This window comes from Dipodomys ordii, unplaced genomic scaffold (assembly GCF_000151885.1).
Source record: "Dipodomys ordii isolate 6190 unplaced genomic scaffold, Dord_2.0 Scaffold47, whole genome shotgun sequence".
Taxonomy (NCBI): Eukaryota; Metazoa; Chordata; class Mammalia; order Rodentia; family Heteromyidae; genus Dipodomys; species Dipodomys ordii.
The window spans coordinates 4,027,444-4,044,817 of NW_012267263.1; the positions used below are offsets into that span (position 1 = coordinate 4,027,444).

At 40.7% G+C, this 17,374-nt stretch overlaps 1 protein-coding gene across 1 annotated transcript in view; it reads left to right on the forward strand.

Moving 5' to 3' along the window:
- Vwa3b (von Willebrand factor A domain containing 3B) overlaps positions 1-17,374 on the forward strand; it is a 192,506-nt gene that overhangs the window by 41,974 nt on the left and 133,158 nt on the right. Inside the window, exon 8 of the mRNA XM_013019731.1 lies at positions 11,247-11,443. Within this exon, the coding sequence (XP_012875185.1) occupies positions 11,247-11,443 (197 nt within the window). The remainder of the gene's footprint in view (positions 1-11,246; positions 11,444-17,374) is intronic.

The window sequence follows — 17,374 nt, forward strand, 5'->3', positions numbered from 1 at the left end:
ACAAACTCAGGGCCTTGTGTTTTCTAGGCAAGGGCTATACCCCAGCCTCAAGATTTCAGTTCTCATTTAAGACCATCACCTTTGCTTCTTTGAAGACTCTGGATTTCACTGTAAAAAGGGGTACAGATAAAAAAGAAAGGGGTACAGACCAGGGAAGAAACACAGAATGTTTATTTGGAAATGGATAGGGTAAGGATAAATTTGTGTTATTATTAGTAGAAAGATATCACTAAAATCTACTTGCATTTCGTAGTCTTTAGCTTAGAGCTCTTTTGTGGAATTTGGAATAGTCACTTGTGTTGGGAAAATGGAAGAAAATGGAAAAGGAATAGGCTGGACTTGATCATCAACAGGCAAGGACTGTTTATTGAGGAACAGTGAGGGGCACAGACTTCCTTGTGAGTTTGGAGGTTGTGCATGGGACTGGGTTTTGGAGTGGGCTTATAGAGATCTTAAAAAGCAGAGAATAAAAAATGGGCTATAATCTCTTGAAGGCCAAGGGTGATGTTCTTGGCCAGGCCCACAATGGAATGCTGGGTGTCAGGGCTGTTGTCTCCTGGGGGCTAAGGTAGGAATGACTTACCTGTGTGAGCACACACCTGGTGATTTGCTTGATCCTGGAGAATAAGGCAGGACTCAATCCATCAATTTGGAATTTTAGAGTTCCTACAGGAACCATATAGGAAGAGTTAATGATCAGTTTGTGAGCACACAATGTATGTGATGTGCTTCCCTGGGAACTAGGCTTGGATTTAGCTTATAACTCTAGAGGGAATTGCCATTGTTGTCCCAATTTGGCAGCTGAGAAAACCAGGATACAGCAGGAATTAAATAATTGGCCCATAGTTGTCAGATAGTCAGCAAATAGTGGGATCTGGTTTTGAACAGCCTTTTTTCTTAGTTTTTCATTTTAAAAAGTTGACAGTGATGCTACTGTTATTAGTTACATCAATCCTAGCCAGAAAAAAATGAAAATACAAGCCTGGTGTTGATGTGCTCTTGCTCTACCCACCATCCCATAGAAGCACAAGGTATTTTTATTGGTGAGTGACATTGAGACTCTGAGAAGTGTTTTATTTTCTTATCAATCAAAGAATTTTTTGAAACAGAAATTGCCTGAGTTTTACAGTGAGAAAGACCTTGTTAGCAGTCCCCCAAACATCACTACATTGGCTTGAGTTAATCTCTTTACATCTTAGTTTGTTCTTATGTTAAATGGCTGTTATGATATTAGTCTGGAGGGAGAGTTGCACACATAAGTTAACTAATGCATACTTAGCAACAAGCTGATATGTGAAATTGGATAGTGTTATGACTTTGGAGTGAGAAAGTCCAGAGGCATATTTAAGGTGACAAAGGAGTTTTATTTACACTAAAAATTTATTTACATCAGAAAGGGGACCTATGACTACCTTGTCCTGGGCTAGCTACCCAGGACCAAGAGCAGCCTCGACCTCCAAGGCTCCAATGTACAGCTTCCACCTTTATTAGTCAGTCTGAAAACTCCTATTAGTCAGTCTGCAAACCACCAGTTAGTCAGTCGGCATACCTCCAATTAGTCGGTGTGCAAATCTCCAGATCTCCAAAGCTCCAAACCTCCAAAGGGGAAGGCTTTTTCCCACTTCCTTCCTTCCTCCTTCTCTGCAGGCCTCTCCTCAGGCCTCTCTGCAAGCTGTGGGCCTCTCCTCAGGTCTCTTTGCAGGGTACCTCTCTGGAGGTCACAAAGGAGAGAACTTGTCAGACTTATCTAGAACAGCTTTTCACTGAGTCCAGGTAAACATCTTTGCCAGGTAGAGAGGATGTTGATTCTGCTGCTAAGGTATTTTTTGGTATTTTGCAGGGAATGCTATGGACTGAGTTGTCCTCTCCACCCCCATTCCCCATGTGACTATTTGGAAGTAGGGCTTTTCAGGAGACATGTAAGGTTTAAGTGGTGGTTAGGTTAGGGTGGGGCCCTAATCGAATTGTATTGGTGAGTTCATAAGAAGAGCAGAGCTCTCCCCTCCAAAGTACACACAGTAAAAGGCCACATGAGGAAAGAGTGAGAGTCAGCTGGGAAGAAAGGCTTCACTTGAAACCAAGGCCGACAGAATCTTCATCTTGGTGGTCTTACTTCCAAAAACTATGAGAAGATAAAATTTCTGTTGCTTATTCATTTCAACCAGTGTTGTTGTTTATGGCAGCACAAAAAGAATAACATAGGTGGTATTTAAGTTTTATATATTTTTAAGGGTTAATGGTTTTAAGGGTTAAGTGTTATTTTTTTGGAAAATGGAAGAGCTCTGGACCTCTGAAATTGGACAATGATATATAATTGTCTCTTATTTCAAACTAACATATACACATTCCCCAAACTAAAACTTGAAATAACTCCAAGCAACATTAAAAAATACTTTGAATACACTCCAAGTGTAACAAGTTGTGCAAGAAATGCATTTATTACCTTATGTATGTAACTATAACCCCTCTGTATATCACCTGGACAATAAAAATTTAAAAAAGGGAAAAAAAGAAGGAAAACTTGATCATAGCAATTCTTTTGTTGCATAATCATCTCACAGTTTGCACCCTACCACTTGAGCCAAACAAAACTCCATTCTGATATAGAATAGTCATCTAAGCTTTTGTAACTTTGATTTGTCCCTAGTGGCTGCATGGAGATCGTCTTCTGCTCCTCTTCCCACCTGCAGCCCAGGGTTAGTGAGGCAAAGTCTGCATTAGTCTAAGACACTGTGCTTTCTTTCTAGGAAGGTAGGGGCCATTCCCTCAAGTTGACTGCTGAAGGCCTACATACCAGTGGAGAGAGGGTAGAAGCAGAAAAGGGAAGGGGTGGATTGTCAGTTAGGTGGCCTGCATTCCATGGCAAACCATCAGGTGAATTACACACAGACTCCCTATGAATAGCAATCCCTGTGTCTCCCCATCCTCAAGGTTGGCACAAAAGACAGAAATACAGAGGAAAAAAAGCTGCATAGAATTCTCCTTGAGATTTTATGTGAGTTCTGATTGGCTTATGCATGTAAGGAAGCTATCTGACACTAGGGAAAGAAATATTGAAAAAGGATCATAAGGAAAAGGCATAGAGGTCACACAGACCCAAGAGTAGTGCTTGTTTTCACTAGCCTTAAAACTTAGAAATTTGTGGAGATGTGGGCATAGGAAATGGTTATCTTTAAACTAAGCATCTGTCTGGGTACTCTAAGAAATCGAAATTAAAGCAAAAGAAGAGAGAGACAGACAAACAGAGACAGAAAGTTGTTTCTAGGTAGCATAAGTGCATCTTAGAACAAAGCTTAAAAAGATTTATAGGTCTCTAAAACCATCTAGTATCCAAAAGAGTAACAAGTCACAATGATTGGCAGGGATAAAAAGAAAAAAAATGGGGTTCTTAATTGAGAGAAAAATCAATCAATCAAAACTGACAAAAGTAGAACAAGATGGCAGCTGAGTAAAGTTCTCTTAGCAGACACACTAGTGTACCTTCAGAGCTATTCACCCATCAGGCTACCTTCATAAAGGCTAAAGAAATTAGAAAAGAGACCATCATGACTACTTTTAGTGTAACAAACCAAAAAGACATACTGAAATATGAAAATGTTTGCTTATCATCCCGAAACAACAGCTAACACTTCCATAGTGAATTCTAGTACTTGGCAAAGTTTGATGGAACCTGTCTCCAATATAATACCTGTAGGTAGGCTAGGTGGCTGACTGCCTCTACCTCAGTTTTTCTAACCTGGGTAACAGAAGGGGATAACATAAAGCTAGCACAGGATTTTTCCTTGGAGCTCAGTGACAGACATGCTGTGGTAAAAGCCACCAGCTGGTAGGCCCTAAAGACTATATACATGCAAGAGCCACAGATGGAGTCTTTTAAAGTGACCTCAGCATCAGACAGAAGCCTATGTGTAGGCAGACAGAGTCAAGTTTTGGCTGCATTTTTTTCCAGCCTGGAAATAATTCTACTCTAAACTAGACTTGAGACACCCTTTTCCGTTCTCCCAAAACTATGCAAGCCTCTGCAGCTGCAAGACTCAGGTGAAACCTATCTTAGCATAACTTTGGATGGATAAGGAACTGTTTCTATTCATCCCCCAATCTTAAGTGACACAGTTATTGCAAAGTCAGTGCTCACAGATGGAGCTTGTGAATTGTTCTGGCACCAGGCCTCAGAGATGTGTCCCTGTGAAAAATACTTGAGCTTTGCTCTGCATCTTAGCCAGCTGTAGCATGAGTAATTAGCTGAGACTGGGCGAGTACTTGCAGCTGTGAGATTTGGGCCCAACCTGGTTTAGTGTTAGCCAGATGGCCAAAGGACTATCTTTTCAAGCTACCCTCCCTTGGACAGAATAGTATCGTTCTAGACCCCATTTGATGAGTAGGAGCTCAGAACAGCGCCCAGGCTCTGAGTTCAAGCCCCAGGACTGGCAGAAGAAAAAAAGAAAAGAAAACTCCATACACAATGGAGTTTTATTCAAGTACAAGGAGAATGAAATTATGCTGCTTTTAGGAAAATGCAGATTTAGATCATCATGTTAAGTTCAATAAGCCAGTATCACAAAGATAAATCTTTTTCCTCATATGTGGAATCTGGGGGCAAGGATAAAAAAATACATGAAAATAAAAGAGGGAGGTGAGGATAATTAAGAATAATCAAGGGAGTAAGTATGATCAAAACTACATTATATGCATTTCATTATAGAATATCAAATGAAATCCCTTACTTTGTAAAATTAATTTTTTAATACAGGGCAAAGAATTTTAAAATCTATCAGACAAAAATGTGAAGTCACATTTAAGGACAACCCCATTAGACTGCCAGCAGATTTCTCAGCAGGAACCTTGCAGGCAAGGAAAGCATATAATGATATATTTTTAGCTCAGAGAGAAAATAACTGCTAAGAAGGATTACTATATCCACAAGTCTATCCTTCATACTGAAGGAGAAATAAAGGCCTTCTAAGGAAAGCATTACACTGGTACTTGAGGGTATAATCCTTCCATTTAGGGTTAAAAAAAAGAAAAGAAAAAAGATACCATCCTGAGAGCAGGTGAAAGCATAAATCCCTCTAGAAGAGGAGATACACAAAGGAGAAATATAAATCAAACAGCTCAATTCAATGCATTAAAGACAAGGGCTAGAGGTTTGGTTCAAGTGGTAGAGCACCAGCTGTGAACAAGTGAGCAAACCCAGTGAGCTCAAGGCTGTGAGTTCCACCCTAGGAAATATAAATAATAAAATAAAAATAAAATAAAAAAGCCAAATAAAAAGGTGGGGGTGGATGGGGAAGAGTATCAGTAGTAATAGTTGCTTAGGAGCAATCCATCCACCAGTAATATCATACAGATACTGAAAGTGAAAGGATGGAAAGTAATATTCCCAGCAAATGGAAACAATAAAAAAAATGAAGATTACCAAATACTGTTTTTTTAAAATTTAAGATCAAATTGAGACTAGGCAGGGGGACAAAGGGGAAGGGGGAGGGAGAGACAGAGGGGGGGCAGTGGGAAGCAAGAGGAAAAGAAATGAGGGAGAAAGGGGAGGGTAAGAGAGGAGAGAAGGGGGGGAGAAAAAGAGAGTGCAGGCTGAAAAGCCCCTGAGACTCATCTCCAGTTAATCACCAAAATGCAAGAAATGGAGCTGTGATTCAAGTGGTGAACACTTAAGCTTAAGCCCTGAGTTCAAGCCCCTAGGATTGGGGCAGGGTGTGGGGGAAGCAGGAGAAAGGGAAAGAGAAAGAAAGAGAGAGAGAGAGAAGGAGGGAAGGGAGGGGGATGAGAGGAGGTGAAAGAGAAGGAAAGGAGAGATTAAAATATTAGGAACAAAGTACAAGACTTATACACTGAAAAAAAATCACAGAACATCAATGAAATTAACATGACCTTAGTAAATGCAAAAATCATCAATGTTCACAAAGACCAAATATTGTTAAGATGGCCATACTTCTCAAATTGACCTATAGATTGATCTCAATTGTTCCACTTTGTAGCAAACATCTGGATTGGTCTGTGTTTATGTTTGTACCCTCCCCCTGCCCCCTACCTACACACACACCAGTTCTGGGGATTGGACCCAGTTTCTTAGGTACTGTGGCTGTTTTTTAAAGTAGTTATAGGGGCTTGGGAATGTGGCTTAGTGGTAAAGCGCTTGCCTAGCACACATAAAACCCTGGGTTCAATTACTTTAGTACCATATAAACAGAAAAAGCTGGAAGTAGTACTGTGGCTCCAGTGGTAGAGCACTAACCTTGAACAAAAGCAGCTCAAGTTCAAGCCCCAGGACTAGGAAAAAAAAAAGATGGAAAAAAAGTAGTTATATAATTGATGCCTATAAAATTGTTCCTCAACTATTTTCAATTTAACTGTTCATTTTTATTTAAGCAGATTTAAATGTGGCTTCTGAGCTAGTTGTGCCAGAAATCCCAAGTACTTGGGAGGCAAAGGTTGGAGAGCCCTAGTCCTAAACTGACCAGTTTGAAAACCTCCCTGAAAAACAAACGAAAGCAAAAGGGCTGGACATGTCTCAAGTGGTTAGAGCAGCTCAAAACCATGAGTTCAGTCTCCTGGACTGAATGAATGAAGTTTTAAAAATTATTCTTCTGTAGTCTGCAGTCCTGTTAGTGGTTTCAATCTTTCTGTGGGTCTACCATTAAACTGTTGCTCTGCATTTCTCAGTAGTCAGCAGCAGGTGTTATAGTTTAAAATGCTTCCTGCAGCTGTCTCATTCACTGCTTCATCTTAAGTAATTTTTAAAGACTTCCTTCTTTCAGAATTCCGAGGCCAAAGGGCAATGTGGGAAATGTAAAATGTATCTTTGAATGGGCTTTAGCTCCTCTCCCATGTTCTCTTTCATTATTAATGTTTTATGTTCTTTATTTTTACATCTGCTTCTTTTATGATTCTTTATTTCCTTTTTCTTCTTTTCCCTTTTAGAATTATAGGAATTAGAGAGCCTGAGAGCTGGAAATCATCTTTCCAATGGTTTGTAAACAAGTTGTATAGCCTTCATTACAAGAGATTTTACTTAGATTTTACAGGCTTTAAAGGAGGAAGTAAAATTATTTCAGGGAGGCAGAGTCTGGAAATTCACTAGGATTTTGTCCCATTTTCCCGTGAAGTTAATGATTACAAATTCTAGGATGTTTCCCAAGGTTATGGTGCCCACTTAACACCATCACACATTTATAGACATGTGATTTCAGCCTGCCATTGAGTCCCGTGAGCCTCAGCCCTCAATGTGTAACTCCTGAGGCATTCCCAAGAACATTAACCCCTATCTCTGCAGAGAATCAGTTTTGCAGAATATTAGTGGGTTATTATCCTCAGCTCATACATCTTTCCCCTTTCCTGGTACCCGTGATCTGTCAGATAATCATGCTCAGCACATGATAACAGAAAACAGCAGGAAATTAGTATGGCAAAGTGTGTAACTTCTCAAGAGACAGGCTTCTGTTTCATGCCATACGGTCACCACTTTTCCTCTGGCTTCAGCCCAGGTCAAGCTTCATGTTACCTTTAGAGGACCTATAGCCCTGCAGCTGCTGAGTAGCTCATATGGCTGAAAATTTCACTTACCTATCTCACCAGCAGAAAATACCCAGACAGCTTTTCCTCATGGCTGCTGTCTTTCTCCCCCACTTCCCAGAATTCTGCTTTTTTTTCTTATTTCCTCTCTCCTTTCCCTCCCTCCCTCCCTCCCTCCCTTCCTCCTTCCCTCTCTCCTTCCCTCCCTCCCTCCCTCCTTCCTTTCCTTCCTTCCTTCCTCCCTCCCTCCCTCCTTTCCTTCCTTCCTTCCTACTATCCTTTTCCTGAGTTTACTATCCCATGGTACCTATAATAGGGGTCTTGGACAACGTGTAACAAGATATGTTCTATAAAATACAATCCTCCACCAAGTTATGCAGAAAGACTCTGGAACTAAATCTCTTTATATCATCCAAATCCAAAGCTATTGTAGTACCCCCCCCCACACACACACCCTGCTCATTCTCAGAAGAGAGGTTTAGAGAACTGTCATCAAGAACTCCTTGGGACTTTCAGTTTCATGTTCCTCAACTTTTGCCTAAGGTGCCTGCTTCTGAGTAGCAGCCGTTGGCATGTAGTGGCAGCTGTGTTTGTGGAGCTCCCATGGGAAACATCAGACTTTCTAGATATCTAAGTTTTTTATTTGCTGATAGTTTCCTTGAAAGGCAGGTAGACTAGCATGGCAAGACCAAGGTGCCAAAGAGCAGCTTTCCGTGGAGGAGGATGTGGGGAGAGCTCCATAATAGGGTTGTAAATCCTTGAAGGTTAGAAGTCCTGGAGAGAAGGGCAGATGAATGAAGGATGGGGAGGGAGGAAGTGGGTACTGATAAGCCATATATCTTTTGCTTGTGTCTCTGGCTATCCTGGTGAAGATTTTCAAAAGCTTTGGCCAATACAATTTATACTTGAAAAGTGTTTGGAGATTGATAAATAGGATGGAAAGAATCAGGAAAGTAAATTCTGTGGTATAGATGTGTTCCACCATCTGCTTACCTCACCCATTACTGAAAGAAAATCTTTAGCAATCTGTCAAGTGGAATAGGAAAGCCATGTAAGCAGGATTAGCTGTGAGCTCACACTTCTACAATAAATGAAGGCTCTGTAGGTGAGAATTCATATAACACTCTTAATTAAGATAACTGCAGGGGAAATGGAAAGAACCTCTTAGTAAGTGAAACTAATGAACAGATGATGCCCTTCCTTGCTCTGCCTGTGGACAATGAGGCTCAGCCTCCAACTAGTGTAATCTGTACTGAAAATGAAAAGGTTTCACTGGTTTTCCTTTTTCAGTCTTGAGGCATCTGGGTTCTTTGATTTTAATTCCTCAGCTGCCCCCATTTTACTTTTTGAAAGTTCAGATTGCTTTAGGGTGTTCACCTGAACTCCCCTTTTCAGCCTGTCACTGTATCCCACAGATGTAACTTCAAGGGACTGCACAATCCTGTCCTGGGGTAAGTGAGGAATTAAAAGTTAGTTTTTGCCTCTTTAAAAACCTTAACTGGGATTGGTTTGAGTGCTTCTTTACAAGTCTTTTATTGTAAACTTGGACTTGGACTTGATAAAGGGCTTTGTCTTTTCCTATGAAAGCAAGGCAAAACAGTGGAAAGATGTGAGTTGCTATGGAAATAATTGAATGAAAATTCTATTTCCAGTAGGACATACCTCCTTGAGGAGGGGAGAAGCAGGGAATAAAGAGAAGACAAAAACTTAGGAAGTGATTAACATAATAAAGGAAAGGTAGTCCTGGAAAAGTTTCTCTAGAGCTGGATATTTTCCAAAAAAGCAGGGTGTCCTCTTTCTGTTACTCTCTTGAGACATAGTGGCTCTTGCAGACAGCCCCAGGATAAAAGTTCTGAGAAGCCTCTGTCCGGAGCTCCCTGAGAAGGGCTTGAATATACCTTGTGATTCATGTGGAATCCAACTGCTGGCATTCAGGATAGTGCTTCTGGGGGCTTTTGATGCTGTGTTGGCTTAAAGTTCAAAAGCTGAAACAAGCTTCTTTGATGAGTTCCAACTCCAACAAGCTTCAGAGTGAATTTCCTCAGAGGTGTTTTATTAAAATGTGAGAACATGGCTCATGTGGAGTAGCTCCTTTACATATTATCAAGTAATAATTGCTTCCAAAGTATTTTTTCTTTAAGTCTTATTCTCATTAAATAACCTCTTAAATATACTGTAAGGGGTAAGTTTGGGTAGTAATTTGTTTCCCTATAGTGAGTGCTACTTTTAGATTACAGTCAGTCTTTTGTATCCTTAAAGTCCACATCTAAGGATTTAACCAACATTGGATCAAAAATATGTGAAAAAATGGCATATGTGCTGAATATATATAGAGATACAATGATTCTGTCATCATCCCCTAAATGGTACAATAGCAATCACTTACATAATAGTTATACTGTATAGATATTTTAAGCCATCTGCAGATGATTTAAAGTGTATGAGAAGATCAAGTAGGTTATATTCAAGGAACATACCACAAGAACATACGAGCCAAGCATTTTTTGGTGACTGTAGGACATCCCGTAGATAACCTGCTATCTCAATACTGAGGGATAATTGTACAGATAATCTCTGCGTAATTGGTTATCTGAGTTATACAGTCACTTGATAACAAGATCAAGGTGAGATGTCCTTGATACATAACATCTTATATGTGCTAGATACAAATGGGTGAGATGTCCTCGGGTTTCAGGTACCTGAGGTGATGAATGAGACCTCTGGATCTATACAGAGCTGAGATCCAGGTTCTGAATAGAGATAAACTCACCAGTGGGGTAACAGGAGCTTCTACCTTCCCTCAGGCTGTGTATTCTAATTCTGTTTCCCCTTCATTACAAAGAACCTCCATGGGACATTTTTCAAAATTTTCACTTAGGACTTAGGTGCTGCTCCAGAGCTATTTTGCTCAAGGCTAGTGCTGCACCACTTGAACCATAGCTCCACTTCTGGCTTTTTTGGTGGTTCTTTGGAGATAAGGGTCTCATGGACTTTCTTGCCTGGACTGGCTTTGAACTTTGATCCTCAGATCTCAGCCTCTTACAAGCATAAACCATCAATGCCTGGCCAAGGGTACTATTTTTTTATCTGCAAATGAAGACCCCTGCCTAAGTTCAGAGAGGTCAAATGATATGACTTCCTCAGCTTGAGTAACATGCTGAAGTCAGTAGGTGATAAAGAGTCAGGACTTGAAGTCAGAGCTTCTAACCCTAAGTTTTAATACCGTCCTGACACACAGACTTGTTCATCATCTGGCTCCATAAGGCATGGGGCCAGTCAACTTATATAGTGGAGGAAAGGAGATGAAAAGTAACAGATTTGGGGCTGGGAAGATGGCTCAGTGGTAGAGTGCTTGCCTTGCAAGCATGAGGCCCTGGGTTCGATTCCTCAGCACCGCATAAGCAGAAAAAGCTGTAAGTGGTGAGGTGTCTCAAGTGGTAGAATGCTAGCCTTGAGTTGAAGAGCTGAGGGACAGTGCCCAGCCCCAGAGTTCAGGCCCCGTGACCAGCAACCCCCCCCAAAAAAAAAACCAGATTCCTGCTGTAAAATGCTGTGAGCTAACTCTTTGCCAGTTCTACTTTTAAAAGCACCATTTCCTGAAATAAAATGGAGACTTTGTGGTCTACCAAAGAGCATATCCCAGCTCAGTAAATATGGTTAGGTGTATAATATGAATGACTCATGTAGTATGAATGGCTGATGATCTATGATTCCAAAAACAGGGTCAAGAGCACTGCCTGTTGAAAATGAGCCAAATGCAGAAGACACCTGGGACTCTAAGAAGTGGCTAGAGAAATATGGCTTGAAGGCCCAGAAGTTGTCATTTTATGATGTCCTTGCCGAATGTTCCTTTCGCCATGCTGATGGAGTTGTTGATATAAAAGCCAAACCAGAGGATGAGTCTGTGCAGACCAGTGCGGTAGGTGAAGTGAACTCTGGTGGGGCCATGCCCATCCCACGATGCCCTAGGTGGGTAAGGCCTCAGTCAGATCAGAAGCCAAGGACAGGATCACACTAAAGGCAGCCGGAAGAGAAATGGGCTTGGGTTTTCAGACACCAAAATGCTCCTTCTACTTCCCACCCTATTCATCCCTAAATGGTGCCTGTAGGGATGGAGACAGCATCTTGGATTTTCAGATGTCTTAGTCTGGTTTGTGTTGATATATCAGAATACATTAAGCTGAGTTTCTTGTGTTCTTTTTTTTTTTGTGCTGGCACTTGGTCTTAAATTTGGGGCCTTAGATTACTATTCTGCTTGGCTGGCATTCTACCACTTGAAGCATGCTTCTAGTCCAGCATTTTGTCAGTTAATTGGAGATAGTCTGAAAGACTTTACTGCATCAGCTGGCTTTTTGAAACACAATAATCAGATCTTAGTCTTCTAAGTATCCAGGATTATAGCCATAAGCCACCATTCCCCAGCTAAGCTTAGTATTTTAAAATGAAAAGAAGTTGCATGTTCCATGATCAGGTGTCTTGTTTGCTTGACTTCGGCTAGGGTCCCTTTAGTTGTCTCAAAACATGGCAGAGATGTAAGAAGGCAAATAGCTATATGCAGAAGAGGGCCAAGTGCATGGGGCGTTTCACTTTTTAACAGAGTGAGCTTCTCTCCCTCTGAGAGACCAGCATTAATCCTTCAGAGGCAGTGTTCTGATGATTTTCTATTAGGCTTCATCTCATAAAGGTTCTCCTATCTCTCAACACTGGGAACCAAGTACCTAGTACATGAACTTGGGGGAAATACTCAAAACCATCTCCAAACCATAAGCCTAGATGTAAGTGATTTATCTAAGCTATAAGTTAGGCCTATAGAAATTCAGACATTGCGAATCCCTGAATTATTCATCATTATGTAAAAAGAGGCTTTTTGCTCCTCCATGTTGAATGGAAGAGAGAAACTGCTGATGATTATGCCAGAAGCAGGTATTTCTGTGGTCCTCTTGAACTTCCACTAGCTTAAAAGATTCCAGTGACCACCTGCTAGCATATAAAAGTTCCCAGTAAATATAAAATTAGGTTCTCTAAAGGGTTAGAGCAGCAGATGAATGTGTACTAAAAACTTTGAAAGCTGTAGTTCCATTGAGCTAAATAGGTCTTATGGGAATATAGCTTGTTCTGCAGCTTGGCTCTGGGTCCCAAGGAGAAGATAATGTTCAATCACAATATTTTCCAAATTTTAGTATAGTGAGATGGTGCCTAAGGATTTATATCAATAAAGTCTTACTCCATTTCATGCTGCTGTAACAAATAGCTAAACCTAGGGATTGATTAGAGATGAGGCTGATTTGCTTATAGTTCAGGAGGTCAAACTTCTAGTGGGGCTTTATGTTCTGTCAACTCAGAGCAGAAAAGCAGAAGAAAGTGGAAGATCGTGTGTGTGAGAGAGGCAGATGTGCTTTGTAACACCCACTCTTTGGGTAACTAATCCAGTTCTGAGAAACCTAATTCATGCCTGCAAGGAAAACTTCAATCTCTTTTAAAAGCCCCACCTCCCAACAGCACCATTTAGTGACCAAACCTGAACATGGTGGGAAGAAAACAGCAAATAACAATCTTCATGTGGTTCCAAAGCTGCTGGTCCAGGGGCTGCACTTTGAAAAATGCCCCGGTGTAGAGTAGGGGAAAAAAGAGTAATGGCAGGTGAATATGATCAAATGAATTATATGTACATATATGTATAATACATATGAGAATGTCTTAATGGAACTTATTATTTGTATGACTAATAAAGTCTTAGGAAAAACCACAAGACTTAGAATAAAAAATCTTAGAAGTATGGAAAGACTAAGCACTGTCATTATACGAAAGAGAAAGTCAAGATAAAATGAGTATGCTAGATTTATAAAACTAAAGGAAAGTTCTGTTATGAGGTGGTAAGATCCTAGCTATGCACTGTGATGTAAGAGCAAAGTGTAAGTCACAGAACCAACCTCTGAAGCCCTATGGGACAGAAAGAGAAGGCCCTTAGCAGATAGTGTCACTTGATACATTCTTGAAAGCTCTGGTTCAGTGTCAAGATCATTACTAAGAGGAGAAAGTCCAGTGTCTTTGGCACAGGGTTATAATGGCTAACCACCGAGTTCCCCAGGCTCTCCCTCCCCAGGAGGGCTTTTCCCTTTGGGACCACTTTAGCCATGCCATGTTGTGTTCTTCTTACAAACGTGTATTTACAACGAACTGCAGAGGAAATGTAGAAACTTAATTAGAAAACTGCAGAACTGACGTAAGGCTTGTTTCCTGGAGTATCCTGGGAGGCAGAGCAATTGCTGCAGTGCAGGGAAATCTCATTTATGAATTTCATCCCTCCCAGCCTTATTCTAGTTTTGTAGACATTATTTAGTAATGTTCAGGAAGTCATACATAACTATACTTTCATTTTAGCTGCATTAAACTACATTTTCTTTAGCTCCTGGATATTTGAAGATATAAACCTTGTTGATTTGGACATAATTTAGTGGGAGCTTGTGATTTGGAGGCAGGCTTAGGACTACTTTCTACTGCTGGGTTCTTCTTCATTGTTTTTAAGCAATATCAAATAGAATTTTATAGGGCCATTTTGAAGAATCTGGCTTATAAAAGAGAATTTTACCTGAGATTTCTTCTGTTAATAATAATATGGTAAAGGTTGAGAATTAGTATACAGATATCTTCTTTCATAAATATATATTTATATAAATACATATATATATAAATATATATGAAATATATATTTAGGACTAAAGCTCTAGAACTGGATTTAACATCAAATTTTCAATGTGTATAAACTACAGAGAAAGTTCAGCTGTGAAATAGGTAGGTTGTTTAGGGTTTCCCCAGGCTCCTACTGGGCTGGATCACCTATCCACCTCCCAAAAAAGTGTTTATATAAAAACGAACTGGAAGTGGGGGCCAGTAGCTCATAGCTATACATATCCTGGTTATTCAGAAGGCTAAGATCTGAGAATTGAGTTTCAATGCCAGCCCAGGAAGACGAATCCTTGATATTCTTATCTCTAATTAGCAAAAAGCCAGAAATGGAGGCATGGCTCAAGTGGTAGAGCACTAGCTGTGAGCAGAAAAGGTTGAGTGAAAAAAAAAACTGAGTGAGAGCATGAGGTCAAGAGTTCAAGCCCTGGCTTGCACTCAGTACTTGAAAGTTCAAGTATTGGCTAAACAACAAAAAATGGCTTATAGGTACAGGGCTTACACTGAAAAATAAATGACTACAAAGCCCTTGCTATATTGTGTTTGGGGATAGATGAATGTAAGTGGGAATACTTTTCTCTATGAGCCTGGTGGCTGTTTTTTATAATATCTATAACAAAGTTAAACATGCTGTTTGAGCAGAGCCTGGAACTCAGGAGAGGCCCACAGCTGCTACCTTTGCTGTATGACATTGTGAGTAAAGAATTAGCATTTATAGAGTGCTTTTGTGCTTTATACACAAGGTGAATATTTGTGTTGTCATTTTCACTCCAGAGAAAACAGATCACCAGGTCTCTGAGAGGTTAGGTTACTCCAGACGATCTGGAGGCAGGGCATGTGGGGGTGAGGGGCAGGCAGGGGGCGGGGGGGGGGGGGGTGGGGGCGGGGGGTGGGGGGGGGGAGGGGTTGGGAGGCAAGGGAGGCTATAAGTTTGAATGGGGTCCACTGAGTGTTTACACTCTAATTCCATTCTGATGTGTTGATGTCCAACAACCTGCCTCCACTCGGTTTTTATGGTCTGATATTTTCCTCTTGGTGGTACCAAGGCACACATGGAAAATGAAATGTAAGGGCAGAGAAATAGGTGGTAAACACACATTTGTGTAACAAGGGGAAACAAGATATGTTTCTGCTTCCATCTTTGAAGTGGGCTCCTTGCTTCCCTGTGCTGCTGCTTGGCCATTCTCTTTGCTTCATTCCACTCACTTCACATTTGTGTGGCTCTCTCCTACTGACCCCAGCTTTCTCCAATCAGTCCTTGAAAGATGACAGCTCTGCCTTGCTCTCACTAGTCCTAGCACCCACTTTAACTCTTAGTGATGCTCTGCAGCACTCTTTCATTTCTTTTCCTTCCTCTTTTCTTTCCTTTTTTGTTTTTGTGCTGGTATTGGGGCTTGAACTCCAGGACCTTGTGCTTTTGATTAGCTTTTTTGCTCAAGGCTGACACACTATCATTTGAGCCATACCTCTACTTATGGTTTTTTTTTTTTTTACTAGTTAGTTGGAGATAAGAGTCAGATTTATCTGCCTAGACTGGCTTTGAACAGGGATCCTCAGATCTCACATCCTCCTGAGTAGATAGGATTACAGGTGTGAATCACTGGTACCCAGCAGCTTTCCATTTCTTTTACCCCTGAAATCCAGAGCAAGTTCAATAACTTGCTCTTCTCCATCACTACCATCCCTTCCCTTGACCTTGTCATTACAAAGACAGTATAAACATAACCCACACAATCAGTTTAACATCCCATTCTGGCCATTTTTTTTTCTAGAGCATTTCCTCTACTTTCTTGATTCTACCAAACTGTCACCCCCACTGGGATATACAAGTTATCATTTCCCCTACCTTTTCTCTGTCCATTCCATTTATCTGTCCCTCCTGTTTATCCTCAAATAAGTTCCCTTTCAGATTCTTTACACTTATCTGGTACATCTCCCCCCTCAGTTAAATCCAGCTTCTGCCTTTTTGGTGTAGGTCTATGCAGTTGACTGCACTGGAGAAATCAGAATTACCATGAGCCACAGTGCCTAGCTTCATTTTCAATTCATGCCCTCAACTTGTGTCTTTTCAGAGTCTATCCACTTCTCACTGTTTCTGCTGCAAGTCCTAGTCCATGCAATTGAGCTCCTGACCACTTCTACTCTTGTCTTTCAGCATTCTATTCTTGATAGAATCACCAGGGTTATCTAGTAAAATCACAAATTAGATGCATAACTTCTCTTGGAAAGGCCCTTAGATGGTTCCTTTTTCACTCAGAAAAAGCCAGAGCATTGCCATTGGCTGTTGGGTTTTATAGGGTCTGCCTCTTGGTTCCCAAACTTGCATTTTTTCTTTCTTCATCTCACTCTTTCTTTCCTGGAATACTCAATTTTTGGATGTACCAGTCTAAAATTCTAAAAACATATCAGCTCTCTTAGCTCAGGGATTTTGTACTTCTGTGTCCTCTAACTTCCTCCAGACTGTGTATAACCATACCTGCTCCTTCTCACTGTCTCTGTGAGATGGTGAAAAATCTAAAATTTCATTTAAATTAACTCACAGTCCCAACAAAATTCAAGTGCCAGGAAACTGGCACCTGAAAAGTTAAGAGAAGTGGAGGTTAGAGCAATGAAGAAAAGAAGGGAGGGGAGAATGGCAGTTATAATATTTAATGCATATCCTATGAAACTGAGAAATTTGAGGGAAGACAATGGGTTGGGGGGTCAGGAGAGAATGATGAAAGAGATGACATAGACCAAGGTGTACTGTACTTGCAATCTGATTTGTTGAATGGTAACTCCTTTGAACAACTACTTAAAAATAATAGAAATACAATTTTTAAAAAGTTTAAAAGAATAAAATAAAATCTTTTAACTTTAACTGGTCCTCGGCCCCCTGTTCTATCCACTTCCAGAGTTCTTCTCAGCCTTATTCTTCTCCATAGTGTTTGTCATTATCCTACATACTTACTCTCTTTCTCTCCCTTCCTTCCTTTCTTCCTTTTTTCTTTCTTTCTCTCTTTCTTTTGTCTTTCTATCTTTTGTCCTTCTTTCTTCCTTCCTTCCTTCCTTGCTTGCTTGCTTCGTTCCTTCCTTTGTTCCTTCTTTCGTTCTTTCCTTCCTCGCTTCCTCCCTCCCTTCCTCCCTCCCTCCCTCCCTTCCTCCCTCCCTTCCTCCCTCCCTCCCT